At 39.0% G+C, this 18,651-nt stretch overlaps 1 protein-coding gene across 1 annotated transcript in view; it reads left to right on the forward strand.

The window, feature by feature from the left end:
• Positions 1–18,651, forward strand: part of CCDC7 (coiled-coil domain containing 7) — a 422,824-nt gene that overhangs the window by 198,483 nt on the left and 205,690 nt on the right. Inside the window, exon 23 of the mRNA XM_049881615.1 lies at positions 17,963–18,073. Within this exon, the coding sequence (XP_049737572.1) occupies positions 17,963–18,073 (111 nt within the window). The remainder of the gene's footprint in view (positions 1–17,962; positions 18,074–18,651) is intronic.

Genomic DNA, 18,651 nt, shown 5'->3' on the forward strand with positions numbered 1-18,651 from the left:
AAGTAAATTCTTCCTTATTGGTAATTACCATGAATGTAAATAGACTAAATGCTCCAATCAAAAAGTAGAGAGTGGCCGAATGGATAAAAGACAAAGTCCAACTATATGCTGTTTCTAAATGAGAAACATCTTAGACACACAGACGAATAGTTTGAAGTGAAAGAATGGAAAAAGTAATCCATGCAAAAAGTAACCCAAAGAGAGGTGGGGTGGATATGTTGATATCAGACAAAATAGACTTTCAGTCAAAATCTATTATTAGAGACAAATAAGGACGTTAAAAAATGATAAAGTGTCAATTCAACAAGATGACATAATAATAATAAATATATATGCACCTAACATCAGATCCCCAAAATATATAAATAAAACACTGACAGAATTGAAGGGAGGAATAGACAATTTCACAATAATAGGTAGAGACTTCAGTACACCACTTTCAATAATGGACAGAATATCCAGCAAGAAGATCAGTAAGGAAATAGAAAAGCTGAATACCAGCTAGACCTAATAGACATATATGGAACACTTTACCCAACAACAGCATGCTGTTTTTATTGTTAGGTGCCGTCGAGTCAGTTCTGACTCATAGTAATCTTGTGTACAATAGAACGAAACATTGCCCAGTCCTATGCCGTCCTCACAGTGGTTGCTATGTTTGAGCCCATTGTTGCAGCCACAGTGTCAAACCATCTTGTCAATGGTTTTCCTCTTTTTCACTGACCCTTTACTTTACCAAGCATGATGTCCTTCTCCAAAGACTGGTACCTCCTGATAACATGTTCAAAATATGTGAGATTACGTCTCGCCATCCTCACTTCCAAGGAGCACTCTGGCTGTATTTCTTTCAAAACAGAGTTGTTCGTTCTTAAGGCAGTCCATAGTATATTCAATATTCTTTGCCAACACATAATATACAGCATAATACACATTTTTCTCCAGTGAACAAGGATAATTCTCTAGAATAGGCCATGTGTTTGGTCACAAAGCAAGCCTCAATAAATTTAAATGGTCAAAATGATACAAAACGTCTTCTCCTCCAACCACAACGGAGTGAAATTAAAAATTAAAAACAGGAGGAAAACTGAAAAATACACAAAATATGGAAATTAAAATACACACTATTAAACAACCAATAGGTAGAGGAAAAACCCAGGAGATAAATTAGAAAATCCTTAGAGTTGAACAAAAATAAATGCATAATATACTAAAACATACTGGATTCAGTGACACCACTGGTCAGAGTGAAATTTATAGAGGTAAACACCTACATTAAAAAAGATGAAAGACCTCAAATCAATAATCTAACTTTACAACTTGAGAAACTAGGAAAAGAGAGAAAACTAAGCCCAAAGCTATCATAAAGAAGGAAATAACAGAAATCAGAGCAGAGATAAAAAGGAAATAACAGAAATCAGAGCAGAGATAGAGAACAGAAAAACAATAGAATCAGTGAAAGCCAGATAGACTGACAAAGAAAAAGTTACAAATAACTAAAATTAGAAATGAAAGTGGATGCACTACATCTGACCCTAAAGAAGTTAAAGAGATCATAGGTGAATACTATGAATAGTTTGTAAGCCAACAAATTAGGTATCTTAAATGAAAAATGGACACATTCATAGAAGTACATAACTTCCTACATTGACTCAAGAAGAAATAAAATAAACAAACCTGTAACAAGGGAAGAGATTGAATCACCAATCAAAAACTTTTCAACAAAGAGAAAAATTCTGGACTAGATAACTTCACTGGGGAATTTTACCAAACATTTATAAAAGAAGTGACTCCAATCCTAAAACTTTTCCAAAAAAGAGGAAGGAACACTTCCTAACTTATTCTGTGGGGCTTGTGTTATTCTGAACCAGACAAATAAGGCATTCAGTCCTTGTTGGGGAGTCACCTTGTCTGCACTCACCATGAAGATGCCATCAGTATAGTGTAAGGTTAGTGCTTTCTCTCGCCACAACTTTTTCCAAGTCACTGCTGACCCATTGATGGCAGATAGTTGGGGAATTTAGGTACCCTTTTTTTTTTTTTTTTGTGGTGCAGTGGTTCAGAGGTCATCTGCTAACCAAAAGGTCGGCAGTTCGAATCCACCAGCCGCTCCTTGGAAACCCTATGGGGCACTTCTACTCTGTCCCACAGGGTTATTATGAGTCAAAATCGACCCGATGGCAATTTTTTTTTTTGCCTGAAATGACATTAAAGCTGTATTATAACCCATTCCACACAATGGCAAGCTGATACTGATGGAGCATTGGATTGGAGAAAGGTGCTGAATAAAGTATTTGCAATGTCAATTTCTGTATACCATATCCCCTCAGCTTTAACAATAGTCCACCTGACAGTCACAATGTCAGGTACTGCAGCACTACAGCATTAAGCTGGCGGTAAACAATGGTTAGTTCCTAGGCACCAGAGAGCCCTTGTGCACAGACAAGATGGGCTATTGAATAGAAAAATAGTCTCACAGAGAACTTTTCTTCCTTAAGATCAGCAGTGAGGACAATTGTTTGTTTTTCACCCCCAGGCAGGTCATTCTGTGCACTAGAGCCAGTAGTCAGGTATATCCTTGGTCTTCCACATGCCCCAATAACATAGCCCAACTGTAGCAATTCCCTTCAGAGCCTGGAGGCAAAGGTGAGGAGGTATACATGTGACAATATTTCTATGCCAGTAATACATTCAAGAGTGGAGGTCGTAACAAAGGATGTTTGAAGAGGCCTGAAGAGACCAACCCATTGTTTGGCCTGAGTAAATGTATAGGCGGTGGTGGTCTCAGGCCTCAAACCAGAGATCATTATCTGTTTCCTGCTCATTCTGGTGCAAGGATTGTGGGAATCGTAATTGTCTCCACGCTGGTATCCAAAATGCCCTAGAAGTACAATTCTCTCTCATATTTCCATTGAACTCTGGCTTTGTTCCCCCCTGGGGGAGAGAGTGATATTGGCCTAACACTCTTGTTTATTTTATTTTAAATAATTTTTATTGTGCTTTAGTGAAAGTTTACAAATCAAGTCAGTCTCTCACAGATAAACTTAGGTACACCTTACTACATACTCCCATTTACTCTCCCCCTAATGAGTCAGCCCACTCCCTCCTTCCAGTCTCTCCTTTCATGACCGTTTTGCCAGTTTTTAACCCTCTCTACCCTCCCATCTCCCCTCCAGACAGGAGATGCCAACACAGTCTCAAGTGTCCACCTGATACAAGTAGCTCACTCTTCGTCAGCATCTCTCTCCAACCCATTGTCCAGTCCCTTCCATGTCTGATGAGTTGTCTTCAGGCATGGTTCCTGTCCTGGGCCAACAGAAGGTTTGGGGACCATGACTGCTGGGATTCCTCTAGTCTCAGTCAGACCATTAAGTCTGGTCTTTTTATGAGAATTTGGGGTCTGCATCCCACTGTTCTCCCGCTCCCTCAGGGGTTCTCTGTTGTGGTCCCTGTCAGGCGAGTCATTGGTTGTGGCCGGGCACCATCTAGTTCTTCCGGTCTCAGGATGATGTAAGTCTCTAGTTCATGTGGCCCTTTCTGTCTCTTGGGCGCATAGTTATCGTGTGACCTTGGTGTTCTTCATTTTCCTTTGATCCAGGTGGGTTGAGACCAATTGATGCATCTTAGATGGCCGCTTGTTAGCATTTAAGACCCCAGACGCCACACTTCAAAGTGGGATGCAGAATGTTTTCTTAATAGGATTTATTTTGTCGATTGACTTAGAAGTCCCCTTAAGCCATAGCCTCCAAACCCTTGCCCTTGCTCCGCTGACCTTCAAAGCATTCATTTTTATTCCGGAAACTTCTTTGCTTTTGGTCCAGTCCAGTTGAGCTGACCTCCGTGTATTGAGTATTGTCCTTCCCTTCACCTAAAGTAGTTCTTATCTACTAACTAAACAGTGAATAACCCTCTCCCATCCTCCCTCCCTCCCCACTCTCGTAACCACAAAAGAATGTGTTCTTCTCAGTTTATACTATTTCTCAAGATCTTATAATAGTGATCTTATACAATATTTGTCCTTTTGCATCTAATTTCACTCAGCATAATGCCTTCCAGGTTCCTCCATGTTATGAAATGTTTCAGAGATTCGTCGCTGTTCTTTATCAACACATAGTATTCCATTGTGTGAATATACCACAATTTATTTAACCATTCATCCGTTGATGGACACCTTGGTTGCTTGCAGCTTTTTGCTATTGTAAACAGAGCTGCAATAAACATTGGTGTGCATGTATCTGTTCGTGTAAAGGCTCTCACTTCTCTAGGATATATTCCGAGGAGTGGGATTTCTGGGTTGTATGGTAGTTCTATTTCTAACCGTTTAAGGTAACGCCAGATAGGTTTCCAAAGTGGTTGTACCATTTTACATTCCCACCAGCAGTGTATAAGAGTTCCAACCTCTCCGTAGCCTCTCCAACATTTATTATTTTGTGTTTTTTGGATTAATGCCAGCCTTGTTGGAGTGAGATGAAATCTCATCATAGTTTTAATTTGCATTTCTCTAATGGCTAATGATCGAGAGCATTTTCTCATGTTTCTGTTAGCTGCCTGAATATCTTCTTTAGTGAAGTGTGTGTTCATATCCTTTGCCCAATTTTTAATTGGGTTGGTTGTTTTTTTGTGGTTGAGTTTTAACAGAATCATATAGATTTTAGAGATCAGGCGCTGGTCAGAGATGTCATAGCTGAAAATTTTTTCCCAATCTGTAGGTGGCCTTTTTACTCTTTTGGTGAAGTCTTTAGATGAGCATAGGTGTTTGATTTTTAGGAGCTCCCAGTTATCTGGTTTCTCTTCATCATTTTTAGTAATGTTTTGTGTTCTGTTTATGCTTTGTATTAGGGCTCCTAACATTGTCCCTATTTTTTCTTCCATGATCTTTATCGTTTTAGTCTTTATGTTTAGGTCTTTGATCCACTTGTAGTTTTTGTGCATGGTGTGAGGTATGGGTCCTGTTTCATTTTTTTGCAAGTGGATATCCAGTTATGCCAGCACCATTTGTTAAAAAGACTATCTTTTCCCCAATTAACTGACACTGGGCCTTTGTCAAATATCAGCTGCTCAAATGTGGATGGATTTACATCTGGGTTCTCAATTCTGTTCCATTGGTCTATGTGCCTGTTGTTGTACCAGTACCAGGCTGCTTTGACTACTGTGACTGTATAATAGGTTCTAAAATCAGGTAGAGTGAGGCCTCCCACTTTCTTCTTCTTTTTCAGTAATGCTTTACTTATCCGGGGCTTCTTTCCCTTCCATATGAAGTTAGTGATTTGTTTCTCCATCACATTAAAAAATATCATTGGACAGAATCCAAAACATCGAAATATTACAAAGCATCTTCTCAGACCACAAGGCAATGAAGCTAGAAATCAATAACAGAAAAACTAGGGAAAAGAAATCAAATACTTGGAAAATGAACAATATCCTCCTGAAAAAAGACTGGGTTATAGAAAACATCAAGGAGGGAATAAGGAAATTCTTAGAAAGCAACGAGAATGAAAATACTTCCTATCAAAACCTCTGGGACACAGCAAAAGCAGGGCTCAGAGGCCAATTTATATCGATAAATGCACACATACAAAAAGAAGAAAGAGCCCAAATCAGAGAACTGTCCCGACAACTTGAACAAATAGAAAGTGAGCAACAAAAGAACCCATCAGCCACCAGAAGAAAACAAATAATAAAAATTAGAGCTGAACTAAATGAATTAGAGAACAGAAAAACAATTGAAAGAATTAACAAAGCCAAAAGCTGGTTCTTTGAAAAAATTAACAAAATTGATAAACCACTGGCTAGACTGACTAAAGAAAAAGAGGAAAGGAAACAAATAACCCGAATAAGAAACGAGAAGGACCACATTACAACAGAACCAAATGAAATCAAAAGAATCATATCAGATTACTACATAAAATTGTACTCTAACAAATTTGAAAACCTAGAGGAAATGGATAAATTCTTGGAACAATACTACCTACCTAAACTAACACATTCAGAAGTAGAACAACTAAATAGACCCATAACAAAAAAAGAGATTGAAACGGTAATCAAAAAATTTCCAACAAAAAAAAGTCCTGGCCCGGGTGGCTTCACTGCAGAGTTCTACCAAACCTTCAGAGAAGACTTAACACCATTACTATTGAAGGTATTTCAAAGTATAGAAAAAGACGGAAAACTACCCAACTCATTCTATGAAGCTACCATCTCCCTGATACCAAAACCAGGTAAAGACAGTACAAAAAAAGAAAATTTTAAACCTATATCCCTCATGAACATAGATGCAAAAATCCTCAACAAAATTCTAGCCAATAGAATCCAACAACACATCAAAAAAATAATACACCCTGATCAAGTGGGATTTATACCAGGTATGCAAGGCTGGTTTAATATCAGAAAAACCATTAATGTAATCCATCACATAAATAAAACAAAAGATAAAAACCACATGATCTTATCAATAGATGCAGAAAAGGCATTTGACAAAGTTCAACACCCATTTATGATAAAAACTCTTAGCAAAATAGGAATTGAAGGAAAATTCCTCAACATAATAAAGGGCATATATGCAAAGCCAACGGCCAATATGACTCTAAATGGAGAGAACCTGAAAGCATTTCCCTTGAGAACAGGAACCAGACAAGGATGCCCTTTATCACCGCTCTTATTCAACATCGTACTTGAAGTCCTAGCCAGGGCAATTAGGCTAGACAAAGAAATAAAGGGTATCCAGATTGGTAAGGAGGAAGTAAAGCTATCACTATTTGCAGATGACATGATCGTATACATGGAAAACCCTAAGGAATCCTCCAGAAAACTACTGAGACTAATAGAAGAGTTTGGAAGAGTCTCAGGATATAAAACAAACATACAAAAATCACTTGGATTCCTCTACATCAACAAAAAGAACACCGAAGAGGAAATAACCAAATCAATACCATTCACAGTAGCCCCCAAGAAGATAAAATACTTAGGAATAAATCTTACCAAGGATGTAAAAGACCTATACAAAGAAAACTATAAAACTCTGCTACAAGAAATTCAAAAGGACATAGTTAAGTGGAAAAACATACCCTGCTCATGGATAGGAAGACTTAACATAGTAAAAATGTCTATTCTACCAAAAGCCATTTATACATATAACGCACTTCCAATCCAAATACCAATGTCATACTTTAAGTGGATAGAGAAACAAATCACTAATTTCATATGGAAAGGAAAGAACCCCCGGATAAGCAAAACATTACTGAAAAAGAAGAAGAAAGTGGGAGGCCTCACCCTACCTGATTTCAGAACCTATTATATAGCTACAGTAGTCAAAACAGCCTGGTACTGGTACAACAACAGGCATATAGACCAATGGAACAGAATTGAGAACCCAGATATAAATCCATCCACGTATGAGCAGCTGATATTTGACAAAGGACCAGTGTCAGTCAATTGGGGAAATAATAGTCTTTTTAACAAATGGTGCTGGCATACCTGGATATCCATTTGCAAAAGAATGAAACAGGACCCATACCTCACACCATGCACAAAAACTAACTCCAAGTGGATCAAAGACCTAAACATAAAGACTAAAATGATAAAAATCATGGAAGAAAAAATAGGATCTACCCTAGGAGCCCTAATACAGGGCATAAACAGAATACAAAACATTACCAAAAATGATGAAGAGAAACCAGATAACTGGGAGCTCCTAAAAATCAAACACCTATGCTCATCTAAAGACTTCACCAAAAGAGTAAAAAGACCACCTACAGACTGGGAAAGAATCTTCAGCTATGACATCTCAGACCAGCGCCTGATCTCTAAAATCTACATGATTCTGTCAAAACTCAACCACAAAAAGACAAACAACCCAATCAAGAAGTGGGCAAAGGATATGAACACACATTTCACTAAGGAAGATATTCAGGCAGCCAACAGATACATGAGAAAATGCTCTCGATCATTAGCCATTAGAGAAATGCAAATTAAAACTACGATGAGATTCCATCTCACACCAACTAGACTGGCATTAATTCAAAAAACACAAAATAATAAATGTTGGAGAGGCTGCGGAGAGATTGGAACTCTCATACACTGCTGGTGGGATTGTAAAATGGTACAACCACTTTGGAAATCCATCTGGCGTTATCTTAAACGGTTAGAAATAGAACTACCATACAACCCAGAAATCCCACTCCTCGGAATATACCCTAAAGATACAAGAGCCTTCACACAAACAGATATATGCACACCCATGTTTATTGCAGCTCTGTTTACAATAGCAAAAAGCTGGAAGCAACCAAGATGTCTGTCAACGGACGAATGGGTAAATAAATTGCGGTATATTCACACAATGGAATACTACGCATCGATAAAGAACAGTGACGAATCTCTGAAACATTTCATAACATGGAGGAATCTGGAAGGCATTATGCTGAGCGAAATGAGTCAGTTGCAAAAGGACAAATATTGTATAAGACCACTATTATAAGATTTTGAGAAATAGAAAAAACGGAGAACACATACTTATGTGGTTACAAAGGGGGGAGGGAGGGAGGGAGAGGGCTTTTTATTGATCAATCTGTAGATAAGAACTGCTTTGGGTGAAGGGAAAGACAACACTCAAAACAAGGAAGGTCAGCCTAATTGGACTGGATTAAAAGTAAAGAGGTTTCCGGGATAAAATGAAAGCTTCAAAGGTCAGCGAAGCAGGGGCTGGGGTCTGGGGAACTTGGTTTGAGGGGACTTCTAAGTCAATGGGCAAAACAATTCTATTATGAAAACACTCTGCATCCCACTTTGAATTGTGGCGCCTGGGGTCCTAAATGCCAACAAGCGGCCATCTAAAATACATCAATTGGTCTCAACCCACCTGGAGCAAAGGCAAAGGAAGAACACCAAGGTCACACGACAACTAAGAACCCAAGAGACAGAAAGGGCCACATGAACCAGAGACCTACATCATCCTGAGACCAGAAGAACTAGTTGGTGCCCGGCCACAATCTATGTCTGTCCTGTCAGGGAGCACAACAGACAACTCCTGAGGGAGCAGGAGACCAATGGGATACAGACCCCAAATTCTCACTAAAAGACCACACCTAATGGTATGATTATGACTAGAGGAATCCCAGAGACAATGCTCCCCAGAACTTCTGATGGCACAGGACAGGAACCATCCCCAAGACAACTCATCAGGCATGAAAAGGACTGGTCAGTGGGGGGGAGAGAGATGCTGATGAAGAGTGAGCCAATTAAATTAGGTGGACACTGGAGAGTGCGTTGGCTACTCTTGACTGGAGGGGGGATGGGAAGATAGAGAGAGAGGGAAGATGGCAAAATTGGCACGAAACGAGAGACTGTAAGGGCTGACTCAATAGCGGGAGAGCAAGTGGGAGAAGGGAGTAAGATGTATGTAAACCTACATGTGACAGACTGATTGGAATGGTAAATGTTCACTTGAAGCTTAATAAAAATTAAAAAAAAAAAAAGAAATTTAAAAACTACTAGCATTAAAAAAATAAAATAAAATCCCTTTTCTTTCGGAAAAAAAAAAGTCATTGGAATTTGGATCGGAAGTGCATTGTATGTATAGATGGCTTTTGGTAGAATAGACATTTTTACCATGTTAAGTCTTCCTATCCGTGAGCAAGGTATGTTTTTCCACTTAAGTAGGTCCTTTTTAGTTTCTTGCAGTAGTACTTTGTAGTTTTCTTTGTATAGGTCTTTTACATCTTTGGTAAGATTTATTCCTAAGTATTTTATCTTCTTGGGGGCCACTGTGAATGGTATTGATTTGGTGATTTCCTCTTCGATGTTCTTTTTGTTGATGTAGAGGAATCCAAGTGATTTTTGTATGTTTATCTTGTAACCTGAGACTCTGCTGATCTCTTCCCTTAGTTTCAGTAGTTTTCTGGAGGATTCCTTAGGGTTTTCTGGGTATAAGAATATGTCATCTGCAAATAGAGATAATTTTACTTCTTCCTTGCCAATCCAGATGCTCTTTATTTCTTTGTCTAGCCTAATTGCTCTGGCTAGGACCTCTAGCACAATGTTGAATAAGAGCGGTGATAAAGGGCATCCTTGTCTGGTTCCTGTTCTCAAGGGAAATGCTTTCAGGCTCTCTCCATTTAGAATGATGTTGACTGTTTACTTTGTGTAGATGCCCTTTATTATATTGAGGAATTTTCCTTCAATTCCTATTTTGCTAAGAGTTTTTATCATAAATGGGTGTTGGACTTTGTCAAATGCCTTTTCTGCATCAATTGATAAGATCATGTGGTTTTTGTCTTTTGTTCTATTTATATGGTGGATTGCATTAATGGTTTTTTAAATATTAAACCAACCTTGCATACCTGGTGTAAATCCCACTTGGTCATGGTGAATTATTTTTTTCATATGTTGTTGTATTCTATTGGCTAGAATTTTGTTGAGGATTTTTGCATCTATGTTCATGAGGGATATAGGTCTGTAATTTTCTTTTTTTGTGCTGTCTTTACCTGGTTTTGATATCAGGGATATGCTGGCTTCATAGAATGAGTTAGGTAGTATTCCATTATTTTCTATGTTTTGAAATACCTTTAGAAGTAGTGGTGTTAACTCTTCTCTGAAAGTTTGGTACAACTCTGCAGTGAAGCCGTCCGGGCCAGGGCTTTTTTTTTTGTTGGGAGTTTTTTGATTACCTTTTCAATCTCTTTTTTTGTTATGGGTCTATTTAGTTGTTCTACTTCTGATTGTGTTAGTTTAGGTAGGTAATGTTTTTTCAGGAATTCATCCATTTCTTCTAGGTTTTCAAATTTGTTACAGGACAATTTTTCATAATAATCTGATATGTTCTTTTAATTTCAGTTGGTTCTGTTGTGATGTGGCCCTTCTCGTTTCTTATTTGGGTTATTTGTTTCCCTTCCTGTATTTCTTTAGTCAGTCTGGCCAATGGTTTATCAATTTTGTTAATTTTTTCAAAGAACCAGCTTTTGGCTTTGTTAACTCTTTCAATTGTTTTTCTGTTCTCTAATTCTTTTAGTTCAGCTCTAATTTTTATTATTTGTTTTCTTCTGGTGCCTGAGGGTTTCTTTTGTTGCTCACTTTCTATTTGTTCAAGTTGTCGGGACAGTTCTCTGATTTTGGCTCTTTATTCTTTATGTATATGTGCATTTATTGATATAAATTGACCTCTGAGCACTGCTTTTGCTGTGTCCCAGAGGTTTTGATAGGAAGTGTTTTCATTCTCATTGCATTCTATGAATTTCTTTATTCTCTCCTTAACTTCTTCTATAACCCAGTGTTTTTTGTTCAGTTTATTATTCAGTTTCCAAGTATTTGATTTCTTTTCCCTGATTTTTCTTATTGATTTCTACTTTTATGGCCTTGTGGTCTGAGAAGATGCTTTGTAATATTTCGATGTTTTGGATTCTGCAAAGGTTTGTTTTATGACCTAATATGTGATCTATTCTAGAGAATGTTCCATGTGCACTAGAAAAAAACATATACTTTGCAGCTGTTGGATGGAGTGTTCTGTATAAGTCAATGAGGTCAAGTTGGTTGATTGTAGCAATTAGGTCGTCCATGTCTCTATTGAGCTTCTTACCGGAAGTCCTATCCTTTTCTGAAAGTGATGTGTTGAAGTCTCCTACTGTAATTGTGGAGGTGTCTCTCTCACTTTTCAGTTCTGTTAAAGTTTGTTTTATGTATCTTGCAGCCCTGTCATTGGGTGCATAAATATTTATTATGGTTACATCTTCCTGGTCAATTGTCCCTTTAATCATTATGCAATGTCCTTCTTTATCCTTTGTGGTGGATTTAACTTTGAAGTCTATTTTGTCAGAAATTAATATTGCTACTCCTGCTCTTTTTTGCTTGTTGTTTGCTTGATATTTTTTTTTCCATCCTTTGAGTTTTAGTTTGTTTGTGTCTCTAAGTCTACGGTGTGTCTCTTGTAGGCAGCATATAGACGAATTATGTTTCTTTATCCAGTCTGAGACTCTCTGTCTCATTATTGGTGCATTTAGTCCATTTACATTCAGCATAATTATGGATAAGTATGTGTTTAGTGCTGTCATTTTGATGCCTTTTTGTGTGTGTTGTTGACAATTTCATTTTTCCACTTACTTTTTTGTGCTGAGACGTTTTTCTTTGTAAATTTGTGTTCCTCATTTTCATAGTAGTTGAATTTATGTTTGCTGAGTCATTATGTTTTTCTTGGTTTTTATTTTGAGTTATGGAATTGTTAGACCTCTTTGTGGTTACCTTAATATTTACCCCTATTTTTCTAAGTAAAAACCTAACTTGTATCATCCTGTATCGCCTTATTTTCCTCTCCATATGGCAGTTCTATGCCTCCTGCATTTAGTCCCTCTTTTTGATTACTGTGATCTTTTATATAATGACTTCAATGATTCCCTGTTTTGAGCATTTTTTCTTTTTATAATTAATCTTAATTTGTTTTTGTGATTTCCCTATTTGAGTTGATATCAGGATGTTCTGTTCTGTGACCTTGTGTTGTGTTGGTATCTGATATTATTGATTTTCTGACCAAACAATTTCCTTTAGTATTTCTTGTAGCTTTGGTTTGGGTTTTGCAAATTCTCTAAGCATGTGTTTATCTGTAAATGTCTTAATTTCACCTGCATATTTCAGAGAGAGTTTTGCTGGATATATGATCCTTGGCTGGCAGTTTTTCTCCTTCAGTGCTCTGTATATGTCATCCCATTGTCTTCTTGACTGCATGGTTTCTGCTGAGTAGTCTGAACTTATTCTTATTGATTCTTCTTTGTAGGAGACCTTTCTTTTATCCCTGCTGCTTTTAAAATTTTCTCTTTATGTTTGATTTTGGCAAGTTTGATGATAATATGTCTTGGTGATTTTCTTTTTGGATCAATCTTATATGGGGTTCGATGAGCATCTTGGATAGATATCCTTTTGTTTTTCGTGATATCAGGGAAGTTTTCTGCCAACAGATCTTCAGCTATTCTCCCTGTATTTTCTGTTATCCCTCCCTGTTCTGGAACTCCAATCACATGCAAGTTATTCTTCTTGATAGAGTCCCACATGATTGTTAGGGTTTCTTCATTTTTTTTAATTCTTTTATCTGATTTTTTTCAGCTATATTGGTGTCAATTTCCTGGTGCTCCAGATCTCCCAGTCTGCATTCTAATTGCTCGAGTCTGCTCCTCTGACTTCCTATTGTGTTGTCTAATTCTGTAATTTTACTGTTAATCTTTTGGATTTCTGAATGCTGTCTCTGTATGGATTCTTGCAGCTTATTAATTTTTCCAGTATATTCTTGAATAATCTTTTTGATTTCTTCAACTGCTTTATCAGTGTGTTCCTTGGCTTTTTCTGTAGATTGCCTTATTTCATTTCTGAGGTCATCCGTGATGCCCAGAAGCATTCTGTAAATTAGTTTTTTATATTCTGCATCTGGCAATTCCAGGACTGTATCTTCATTTGGGAAAGATTTTGATTCTTTAATTTGGGGAGTTGTAGAAGCAATCATGGTCTTCTTCTTTATGTGGTTTGATATCGACTGCTGTCCCCGAGCCATCTATAAGATATTGTAATGAGTTATTTTATATTTGCTCACTGAGTCTCATCTTGTTTTGTTTTCTTTCAGTATACATAGATGGGCTACTAGATTGTGCTGTCTCGATTGTTGAAGCCTTTGAATCACTTATGTCCTATTACCAGTTGGTTTGGGCTGTTATCAGATATATAAGCCTAAGAGTCCATTCACTATTCTTGAGTAGAATCTGATTTTGGGTCACCAAGTGTATGGTGTAGACTGTCACCTATTCACTTAGAGGAGTAGTGGTAATAGTTGTGTGCACCAGATTCTGGTAGTAGCAGGGGGTCACACTCCGGGGGGGGGGACAGGATGCTGACAGGCTTCCCCCAAGTGCCAGTGAGGTGGGTGTGTCTCTATTCCTAAAGCACTTTGGTGGGTAGGCTCTGCAGCTTTACCTTAGGCGCCCAACGCATGTACCTCTACAGATCAGCAGGTGTCAGCATCCTCAGATCCCTATGGCAGGAGGCTAGGTGGTTTGGGTGGAGCTTCAGCCCTCAGTTCCCTGTTGTGGGTCAGTGAGGGCTGTGTTTAATAGGTAGAGATATCAGACCTGCAAAACTTGTCTTTCCAATAATCTGCTAAAACAATTACAGTGGGATCAGTATCAGAATGCCTTTGCATTATAATAGCCACCTTGTTTCCTGTAGGGATGAAAGCCCAAGACTGTGGATCTCATATGCTTGGCTGGAGCTGGTTCTGTATTTTTATTACAATTTTGGGAAGTCAGGGAAGGATTTTTGGCCCCTGGGTTTTTTGTAGCTGCTTCTCTCAGGCCAGGAGAATGGGTTAGGAAAAGAAAAAAAAAAAAAAAACCCCAAAACAAAAACCACAGAGCACTTCACTCTCTGGCCCAGGAAATTCCAATATTAATGAAGCCACCTGGGAAGGGAGGGGAGGGATCAGATAGATAGGGGAGAGCAGCACCCAGGAATATAGACAAAGTTACTTATCTTGCTTGGTGATGACTGTTTTATCAGAGATTCCCAAGAGACTGTAGCCTGTGTGTGCTGGCTGGGTTGAGATTGCCCCTGAGGGTCAGGCCTGTGCTTGTGCTGTCTCAGAAGCCATGGCCAGTTCCTCCGCTCCTAGTCCAAGGCCCAGGGCCAAGGTTACCCAGCTGGGACACTACACTCCAGGCTCAAAACCAGTTGCTGCCTCCCAGTGATTTCTCCTCCTGTCAGCTGCATTGCTGTGCTGCCTGCATGCACTGGCTGGGCTTCCCCCGAGGTCACTTCAGGGGGCTAGAACTGCGTCCCGTGTTTGCACTGTCTCAGGATGCCGTGCTCAGCTCCCTTGCACCCAGTCCAAAGCCTGGCGCCAAGGTTTTCTGACCAGGAAGCTGGCTCCAGGCTCCGAAAATAGTTGCTGCTTCCCCGTAGTTGCTAGTTCTCTCATTAGCCGCGTCAGTGTGCAGCCTGCTTGTGCTGGCAGAGCCTCTACGGAAGTTACCCCAGGGGGCTAGGGGTTAGGGCTGTGTCCCGTGCCTGCCCCCCTCAGCAAGCCATCAGCCCCGCCACTCGGTACCAGGGAACTGCGAGGGCTCAAGGCTGTGGTGCGGACACTGGCTCCAGAGGCAGTTGCTGCTTCAGGACGCAGCTTTTCACGCACTTGTCACTCAGGTCAACTCTTTAGATCTGTGTTTGATGGTCAGGGTTCGTAGATTGTCATGTATGTGATTGATTCACTTTTTTTTCCAAGTCTTTGTTGCAAGAGGGATCCGAGGTAGCTTCTACCTAATCAGCCATCTTGGCCCTGCCTCTCCCTCTTGTTTGTTTTTGAAAGCGAACAGTTTAAGTAGAAGTTGGGGCTCTCTGATTATCTCCATTTTCACTGGGAGGGGCTGAGGAATTAGGACTTGTATTAGTCATGGGGCTGTCACTTGCAGACCATAGTGAGGCTGCTTGTACTTGTATCTGGCCTTGATGGGGTTCCAATAAATCTCATCTTTTTGCAAAGGCTTTTGCTGGGATTTTCTTGAGAGAGTGCCTGATTACCATTTTTCATTACTCTGTGTACTGGTCAGTCTTTGCTATTTTGGCAGTAGCTGCCTTTTCCGGGCCTGGGAATTTGTCAGTAAAAAGCCAGGTTGTGTCACCGAGTGATCAGATCTTTGAGGAGGTTTAATTAAGATCCATAATGATCAGGGAGGCAAAAGAAACCTAGAAATTTGATCCTGGTTAACAGTCTCATTATCTGCAGTTCCTGTTATCTCTTATAGACCCAAGGGACCACAGGGGTGGCTCACAGGTTATACCTCTGCAAGGGAGATCCAAGTAAGTTTTTCAGTGGCAGAGAATGTTATCATAAGTGGGACACGGCTGCCTGAGCCCAAATAGTACCTAGCTCTACCTCCTCCTGTCATACAAAGTAGCTGTTGTCGGAGCACACTGAATGGGGGAGTCTGTCGTAAAATGCCTACGAAGTTTCACTCTTCATCACTAAGTTTAACAAGATTACCTCTCTTATCCTGGAGGTGAAGCTAATCAAGTCTCTATGGTCTTGAGCATCTCAGGTGAAGTGATTGAGGAAGGCTGTATGTTCCTTTTGAATTAAAGGCAAGCGTCTCCAAAACTCCCTGTTGCAGATTGTTTGGTGGCAGCAGGAGCCACCTAAGAGCTAACAATCGTTATTTAATACAACACAGCTAGCAGAGCCTCCAACAACTTTTGGTTTGGAAGCAGTAGCCAGGGAATTGCTTCCCACCTTTCTTAGAACTTCTCTGTGAGATCTCTAATTGGAACCAATGAAGGAGTTGGCTTGGGAATCAGAGGCTAAAGAGAAGGACTAATGATCTCCCCGAGAGCCAAAAAGATTTTGTAAAACATCCATTAGAACTACTCGAAAGCACTTCAGAGTGTGTGATACTCTGATAGTATAAGCAAGAGAATAAACAGGAAAGGGTCTAGCTCTCCCAAGGTTCCATTTTTCCTCAGGAACAGCTTTGCCAGGGGTTAGATATGTCAGCACAGACCAGGGGAGGGGCGGCCTCACTGTAAAAGGAGCCCCTCAAAAGCCTCCTATAGTTTTATGGACTTAGGAGTTGGGGGAAGGAAGAGGGAGAGGGACTATGAGTACAAAAACCAAAATAGTGAGTCAGAGTGGGGAAGAGTGTCTTCAATGTCTTCTGTTAAAATGGCCTTGGTAGCGGCACTTGAACAGTATTCTGCCAAGCCTCCCCATCCCTTGGTCACACGCACAGAGACCTCTGAATGTCTGTGTCTAGGATAGGAATGTAGATATGTGCAAGAGCATGGCTGGACATGGGGAGCCTGAGCTCTTGACTGCAGCTCCCTCCAGAGACTGCAATGCAGTGGCTGTGCACCAAGTTTGGTGTGGGGAGGGCAGCTTTCACCCATGAGGTCTGCCAGGTAAAGACTTTGTAATTGCCTGCTGTCAGACCTAAAAGGTCACAGATAGGATTTTGACTTGGAGCCTGACTCCTCAGTATATACATATATACATACACACATACACTATGCACATATAAATATATGTACATATAATGTGCAATATACATGAATGTATACATACATAGACATATTTTTCAAATCATGGGTTCTCACTGATCCCTTCAGTTCTCGTCCATCCCATAGGGCTTTCTTTCTCTCCTCCATTTCATATGTGTATGCCCTTTCTTCAACACTGTAAATCTTGACCCTAAAAAAATTAATTCATTTACTTATTGGCTGAATTCTATGTTTCTATAATTGTCTCAGAATTGTTTAGCTCCTACAACTACATAAACAAACCTACTAAGAAGATTTCATGATTTGTTTGTAATTCACCCACACACTCTTGCCCAAGACTGAGGATGTGTATAACTTACTGTGTGATGTCTTTGTTGAATTAGTGGGAATTTTTTTTTTCCTTCATTAGGTTTTCATTTGTTTAAATTTAATTCCAATTTCAGTTGCCCGCGTCTTCTCCTTGTTAATTTTATTGTTGGAATATGTAGATTATTAACCTATTTTCCAAGTTAAAAAAAAAATGGTAAAAGGTACACTTAGAAACATATCATTCCTTCCTGTATCCTTCCCCTTGTATTCTCCCATCCTCCTCCTTCTTGTTGTAGGTAAACAACCTCTTTGTTTTCTGGTTTATTTTTCCTACAATTCATTTTGTAAAGGTAAGTATCTATACATATTTTTTGTTACTATGACATAAAGTATAAATAATCTATGAAAACTAGAGACTAATATAAAGTATATTTGATGCCTAGGAATAGTTAGGAAATAATGTAACAGCATCAACACACACTCTTTAAAACTCCTTCCACAATTTTCACATCAGATCTAGCATATAGTAATTTACTTATAACTTTATAAAAATAAGATAAAATGCAGTTGTCATTCATTTGGAATCCAGAAATTTCATAGTAGATATGTTTTTCTATTTAGTGACTAAATGCATGTCTTTTTGTAGCTCAGTCTGAAGAAACACATGAAAATACTATGCTTAAGGATCAAGAATCAGCGTCAAAAACCCAAATACAAGTAAACAAACAAAGAAAATTCAGGGATGGAAAACTCAACAGTAAGTTTATTGTTTATAGATATGAAACTATCTATGTTGTTTTTGTTGTTGTTAGATGCCTTTGAGTCAGTTCTGACTCACAGAGTCCCTGTGTACAATTATACCTATCTATAATTTTTTTTTTTTTATAATTTAGGAAACCCTGGTGGTTTGGGTGGTGTAGTAGCTAAGTGCTACAGCTGCTAACCAAAAGGTCGGCAGTTTCAATCCACCAGGCTGTCCTTGGAAATCTCTCTGTTCTATAGGGTCACCATGAGTCGGAATTGACTTGACGGCAATGGGTTTGGTTTTTAAAATTGTTCTTACATTTTAATTTTAGATTAATATCATCAAATCTTTTTGATTTGGTTCCTAGGTATATATTTTAGCATGCATTTTACAAAAACTTTACACTTTGACCAAAAGTGTAAATACCCTAAGGTAACTAGCAAACAAAAGCAGAAAATACTGATAACTTTTGGTTAGAGTTTCTGGTGGTAAGTCTGTTTCCTAGCCATGGGTCATGTACTCAGTATCCATCAAGGCCCAATCACAGGCTATTGTCTCTTATAGGATGTACACATTTTAGCTGACTCCAT

The sequence above is a fragment of the Elephas maximus genome, chromosome 4 (genome assembly GCF_024166365.1).
Source record: "Elephas maximus indicus isolate mEleMax1 chromosome 4, mEleMax1 primary haplotype, whole genome shotgun sequence".
Lineage (NCBI taxonomy): Eukaryota > Metazoa > Chordata > Mammalia > Proboscidea > Elephantidae > Elephas > Elephas maximus.